This window comes from Brachionichthys hirsutus, chromosome 7, assembly GCF_040956055.1.
Source record: "Brachionichthys hirsutus isolate HB-005 chromosome 7, CSIRO-AGI_Bhir_v1, whole genome shotgun sequence".
Lineage (NCBI taxonomy): Eukaryota > Metazoa > Chordata > Actinopteri > Lophiiformes > Brachionichthyidae > Brachionichthys > Brachionichthys hirsutus.
The window spans coordinates 8,385,348-8,392,269 of NC_090903.1; the positions used below are offsets into that span (position 1 = coordinate 8,385,348).

General features: G+C 44.7%; 1 protein-coding gene across 1 annotated transcript; it reads right to left on the bottom strand.

Moving 5' to 3' along the window:
* Nucleotides 1–411: 411 nt before the first annotated feature.
* slc25a16 (solute carrier family 25 member 16) lies at nucleotides 412–4,132 on the bottom strand. The gene is made up of 9 exons (XM_068741223.1): nucleotides 4,042–4,132; nucleotides 3,072–3,164; nucleotides 2,850–2,983; nucleotides 2,713–2,776; nucleotides 1,786–1,907; nucleotides 1,589–1,655; nucleotides 1,340–1,502; nucleotides 1,145–1,213; nucleotides 412–604 (listed from the first exon to the last, which is right to left on the bottom strand). Exons 1-9 carry the CDS (start codon nucleotides 4,130–4,132, stop codon nucleotides 448–450), a joined length of 960 nt encoding a protein of 319 aa, XP_068597324.1. The 3' UTR covers nucleotides 412–447.
* Nucleotides 4,133–6,922: the final 2,790 nt, after the last annotated feature.

A 6,922-nucleotide genomic window follows, 5' to 3' on the forward strand; every position in this document is an offset into this window, starting at 1 on the left:
TATATTAAAAGTATCAATAAGCCTCGAAAGAACAAAACCTTATAAATCATCCAGATTGTTTAAAGCCGTCGTTCACCAGTTGCCAAATAGATTTGAGGCAAGTTGTTGAGTTAAGACGAACAAGAGCAGTGAGCCTGAGGGACCTAAAGGAACACTGCATGAATGAGGGGGACGATGTATCAGAGTCACTCTGCTCAAAGCAGTCACACCTTCCTGCTAGCCGTGGACCGTTCCACACACAAAGCAAGAGGGAATGAACAGAGGCCGACAAAGTTTCTCTTTGTCTCGTTTCCCTTTTCGGCATTAACTTCGTGAACTCAGTGGGGACGCAAATTCCGCATCCCTTAAACCAAAATCAGCTCCGGATCAGTCGCAGAAGGAAAAATTTGATGTGGAGTGAAGACTCGGAGTGTGCAGGTCCAAGTGCATCCTCGGGGGGAACAGCAACTAGTTCAAGTACAGGACCTGCTTCATGGACTCGTAGGTTGTGAAGGCCACCGCCTGCGAGGGGATGCAGCGGACGTAGTTGAGAGACAGGCCTCGATACAGCCCCTTCTTGACCCCATATTGCCTGTGCACGTAGGTCAGGGTCTTGCTCAGTGATCTGACCAGGTGGAAGACAAGAAATCACATCGGTTTAGAGTTGCAGACGCAACGAACTGCTGTAGCGTGTCTTTCACGGTGACGTTATGAGCAGACGAATATTTTGGGAGCCCACAAATGCACATATCTAGTCACACGGCCTCTGTTGCAACGAGCTCCTCCTGGGTTTGGTAGATGTTCTGCTCAGGCCTGAATGCATGAGACTCCTCATCAAACCTTCTCATGCTCATAGAGACTAACAAACGGCACTGTAAAAGCGAGACGGGAGAGCGTGGCTGCACTTTATAATAAGTAATGGGTCCAAAGAAAGCGAGCTGTAAGCGCGGCAGTGAGAAGGAAAGAGACTCATGATGACGATGGAGATGAAATAATTAATCAACGGATGGATTAGACGCGTGTACAATCCTCAAACAGGAGGCCATCAAGAACACAAAGCCTTCCAGAGGCACAACTATTACGCCTAAGTTTATGTAAGAGTACGTGTAAAGGTACAATTACTGTATAAAGTGTGTACGTACATGAAGTGTTGGAACATACGTACGTGCATTTGTCATGGTCAGGAAGCACAGCTCCCAACTGCATTCTCCTTCTGGCCACATCCAAGGGGTACCTGTTGAGAGGACATCAATCAATCAATCAATCAGGCATAATCAATAAACGCCTGCCAGTCCCGCGAGCTTCAGCATTTATGCAAATCCGTAGCTCGAGGCTGGCTGGGTCAGTCGAGGGCACTCACGATATGGTCTGCGCGATGGCGCCGGCGACCCCGCCGCACAGCAGGTTGACTTGGGGTTTCAGGACGAAGACATCGGGGTTATCTGAGGAGGGTCGGCCCAGCAGCTCTGGAAAATGTTTCAACCCGAGGCTCTTCAGAGTGCCGAACGTGAAGAATGAGAAACCTGGAGGTAAAAACCGGTGGGTGGCGAAGCGTATCGCTACGGCAACACGGTGGCGTTTGTTTACGCTGCACGGCCTCAATAGTCACCTGCATAAGGAGCCATTCCAATAAGTGTTGGCGTAAGCCCCCTATAGAAGCCCAAGACGCCCCCCTCCTGTACAAGAAAGAAAAGCGGCTGTGATTGGGTGAAGCAGACAAAACCGCACACTCATGACCAAAATACTACATCGTCTGCTTTTCGTGAGTTTTAATGAAAGGCTACAACATGTATTATGTTTGTTTACCTCACGGTAGATGGTGTGGAAGGCGTTGATGATTCCAGTGTAGCGATTGTCTCCCGTCACCTGGAAGGCCAGTCTGGCTCGGACCACATCCAGAGGGTAGGTGCAAATCACCGCAGTCATCCCTGCAAGCACACAAAGCGTGAGAGTGTACGCGATGTTTGTGGCCGGGCTGCGATTCAGCACGACGCACAAACATGTGAATAGAAACGTTTTAATGCAAGACAACAGTCGAGAGTCACGTAGGCTATACTCTAAATATAAAAGAAATACAAATCACTAATATTCAAAGAGACCAACAAGTAATATTTGGAACAGATTGTAAACAAACATTTAAATGAACGTATTTATCTGGAAGTAAATCCCACACCAATATGGACATTTGGAGCATAGTCATCGGTCAGAACCGGCGAGGACTTCAGGTCAAGCGAGGCCTTAACTTTCACCTGAACCATTTTGCTTCTATAGAGAGACAACTAGACTAAGATGCATACTGTTAAGACTTAACTCTTAAAATGCCTTAAAACCAGGTCTTTGTTATATTGTTAATCAGTTCTGTGTTTGCATCGTGGCAAACGCTTTCAAAGTAAAGGTGCACTTCATTTGTTCACCTGCTGACATAACATCATTGAAAGACGGGGGGGGGGGGGGGGGGCTTAAATGAAACAAAACAAAACCTTAAAACACAAACAGCGAGTCCCATCAAATGGATTCTCATCTGAATCCATCTGTTTAACAACAATTACTCTGACCCCACACGACGGTAACGGAGCGGGTCTCTTCTATCACGGTGAAGCCGCTTCTCTGTCAATAATCAACACATTTAGACAAGAAGAAAAAGCTTGATTGATCAAAGTCTACGCCAGTCACGCGACATCCAGCCGGCACTGAATGACTACACAAATCTCATGGATGAGGACAATCACCCACCCGCCATAGATCCTGCAACAAGCCGGTGAATGTGTCCAGAGATCCCGATCCGGTTATTGAGCAGCTGTGAAGTAAAAGCGGCAAAGGCTGGAATTCTCACCGGTAGAAAAAAAACATTCAATAAAATAGTCCTGTACCTTTTTATAGTGGTCAAAAGCCATGAACTGGATGGCGCCATATGGAAAGATCCTGACCATCATGGCCCCGTTGCCCTTGTACAGCCCCCGGAAGCCTTCTTTCCGTGGCACAGCTTTCAGAGTGGCAAAAACGCCTGCAAATGAACGCCCGAGGTTTTCACTCGCGTGGCTCAGGCGTGCGACGACATGCACTTAGTAGGATTCCACATTTAAATGTTCTACCGAGATGTTTGTAGTGCGGGTTCTGGGCCTGAAGAAGAATCTTCACTCTGTCCAGAGGGGCGATGGTGGTCTTGGCACAGCATCCCGCTACACCTAAAAAACAACAACACACGACTCACATTTCACACCACGGAGTCCTCGGTTTCGTTCTTTTCAGATTGTTGGGAGAGAACGTGCAACCTAAGATTTAGGTAGCACGTCATTAGCAATTAATTTGGTACCAAAGCATCCCATTCCAAGTATTAGGCAGTACTTTTTTTTTTTGTATGTTGAGAATATTGGTGAGTTTATTAAGTCACTCAATTGTCATGTTGTTTGTTCTTTTTCCTGAAGCTTCTTTGAGAGGAAATTCTATTCTATATCCATCTGCAAAGTTTCACAGAGATGTCCGAGAAGAGTCAGAGGAGTGTCGTTGCTCTTTATTATCAGAGCTGGTAGAAGGGCTGTTTTGATTCCTGCAGTCTCACATGAAATGTGAACTGGTGACTGCACACATCTGATTTACAAATGTGCTTTCAAATAAGGGATGCTATTCAGGGGATTGAAAAGTAACTCTGGGACTGCAATAGAAATAGAAGTAAAAAGCAGCCTTTTGTGTTGAAGGTGGAAGAACGTTCCGTCTGTGGATCCCTGCAAACAGCTGATGTATAGCAGATGTTTCTCATTTGTCGCTTCTAGGTTTGAAGCACTAAAGATTTTTTTTTATTAACATATTACCTTTATTTTTCTTAAAACAGAGCTCCCAAATAAAGACTTTGTTTGCATACTGAAAGTATCTTCATTATGATTTAAGTCATAAGGACAGCTGCTCAAGCATTCGCTTCCCGATCAATAAGGAGACCGCAAAGTAAAAGAAATTCTTTCTATGGTTATAAAAAAAAAAAAAACATACAGTCTTGCAGCCACAAACGCCTAACCCCGTGTCCTAGTTTGAAATTATACCTCGATAAATCAACTGAACAGATCGTACCTCCAGCTGCAAACGATCGAAGCCAGTAGTAGCTCCTGCTGGTCGGGGCGCTCCTTATGGCAGGAGGCGTGGAAACGGCCTCCGATGTCATCCTTCCTGCTCAGGCATCCAGAGCACCCATGGCTGAAAGGCATCGTAAAAGCATGCATAAGTGAGAATGTGGGAAATACAGACCCACATTTGACTGCTTTTGTTCGCGTTAACTCTAATGGTGGAAACAGATTGGTCAGTCCTGATGTGTTCATCTGAACGCTTTACATTTGGTAACTTCATTTTTTTGGGTTACATATACCGGTAAATGAAAATATATAACAGAATATTTATGTACATTGACTGTAGTCAGGGTGTTGGGGGGGGGGCTCAGGGTTGGACACCCCCGGCCTCAGAGGAACACAGACAGCCCATGTCTGACGTGTCGTTGATATGCAATGGTTCACAATGAGATCATGTTTAGCAGATACACAACTACAGTCTGTTGACAAGGAATACTCACGAGAATGTCAGGCGCGCAAACCCAACAGCGACGCGGCCGGCCGGTCGGTCTGCGGAGAACTCGTGTCGTTTTCTTTATTTCCTCAGGACAGTTCCGGCCGGTGGGCGAAGCGGCTGCGTTTCACCGATAAAGTCATCGATCAATTATTAGCTCAACAGTTGTAGAAAAAGGAGGCTCAGATTGAACCCGAGCGTGGCCCGCACTCTCGTGTCCTTGGTGTGTGAGGCTGAAGAGCCTGGCAGAGAATAGTCGCTGGTCTATGACGTCGAATGACGTCACCTTTGTAATGCGGAGTGGGTGAATAGGTTCCAACGTGTTTTTTAATATACTATAGATCAACTCAATTTATTCAGCTAAAAACGAAACGTAAAATAAAACAGCTAATATTTTAAAATCTTAGTTTATTATTCCTTCTGTTAAATTGCCTCAAACAATCGGTTATTTTATTTTATTGTATTATATTATTCGATTTACTTATGCAAGTCTTTATTTATTCGTACTCCTGTTTGTCCTTTCTATTTCCGACGTTTGTGTATTTATTTCTGCGTTTGTTCAATCTGTCCAATGTCGTCATGCTATAACGTTTCACAAATCTTTTTTTCTAATGCTGCTCAAAGATGGATACTGTTAATTACACATTAGCATCATTATTGTTGTTGTGAAATTATTAAAATAATAAGTATTTTTAAATGTTAATGGAGGAGTAGTAATTTTAAGGCATAAGTCAAATTTGAAATCTACAAATCAACACAGTGTCAGTGACTGTTAACAATAAGTTACTGTTTGTACATTTGTGTTGTTATTTGGCATCTTGGCCAAGTAAATTAGCGGGGGGGGGGGATAGATCTATGTATTTATGTGAATCTACTCTAAACTCATGACAGCTACCTCACAATGATAAAGAAAACGACATGGATCAAACGAAAGGTGTGTGGCTTTATATGGTAACAATAGTTATGGTGTGATTATGGTGCATTTTGGATGTTTGTGTAAATGAATGCCGCTATGGAGCTTATCGATTCCTTAAATTCTCCGTGACTGATTAAGAATAAATTTACTAATCCTACAATACCCCCTGTTGGTGTGACCCAAAGGCCACGCAATCTATATATGTGGCAGAAAAAAGAAAAAAGAGAATTGAAAAGTTTTGTGTTAATTTGACCTCTGTATTTGTTGCATCAGAATGTTGCAGGTATATGAGATTTACATTCAATAACTATCCTCCTGCCATGAATGGAGTAAGGAGAGCAGTATTTAAATGGCATCCACCCATTCATCTGTCGCCATTCATGCGTACCTCCCAAACTTATGAAACTATAAAAGCCTTCTCCACAGAACAATAAAGTGCTGCAGAGCTGAACTTGGAGAAATGCACCAGTAGCAGGGATCATGAATGCAGAATGATGCTTCGCTTATTATGATAAACATAATAAGACCCCAAAGAAAAGAAAATAATAATACATATATGACAGGATATGAATGCACTTGTTCTGGGAGATCTGGCACTAAACGAGAACTCCATCCCGGGTTTTGCGCTCCACTCCTCCTCCGAGGGCTTCGGCGAGCGGAGGCCGCAGGTCGCGTCTGCTGGAGGGAGGGAGGGAGAGAGAGAGCGGGGGCTGCCCTGGATGGACTGACATAAGGGGGGATTTGCATTTTCACGGGTGTCGCGCTCCTCTGAGACGGACACGGTGCACGTTGGACCTCTGGCTCCGAATGCCTGCTTGACGGTGCTGCGTCGTCGTCGTGCGTGCGTGGAGTGGAGTGGAGCGGAGTGAACTTGTCTATAGGTCTGGCTGGAGCGGAGTATTATTAGCAGATCAGACAGTGCAACGGTGTCTCTGGTATGTAAAAAAGCGTTTCTGTCGTATAAAAAAATAAAAAAAAATAAAAAACAACGCCGTAAATCTACGCGGAGATTTAAATGGCAGCGGTCAAGTGCGCTTGGTGCCATAAACGGCGGCGTCGAGGCGTATTTACACGGTAATATCTCGCCTTCCGCCCGGCAGGGAGACGAAAACAGGATCCGACCTCCGTGCGGAGCCGCTCCTCGGCATGCCGGCCCTTTAAAGTGCGCGCTGTTCGCGTTTCTTCAAAGAATTCTTCGGCTTTAATTGAATCCAAATGTCATATCGCGCGTTAGTTTGGCTCTTTAATGACGTCACGCCTTACAGCTCTTATGTCAGGCGGGGCTAAAGTGTCAAATTATGGAACAGCCATAAAGGTAGACCTCAAAAAGGCCTCGTTTGTCATCATTGCTCTGAAGACACACTCAAATCTACAGTTAGATGTTCTTCCTGTTTGTCTTTATAGATCTTGCGCTGAAATTCCATGGCACTGACGGCACTGTAAAGTTCAAGAACTAGCAAGACAAGGATTTTTAAAAAC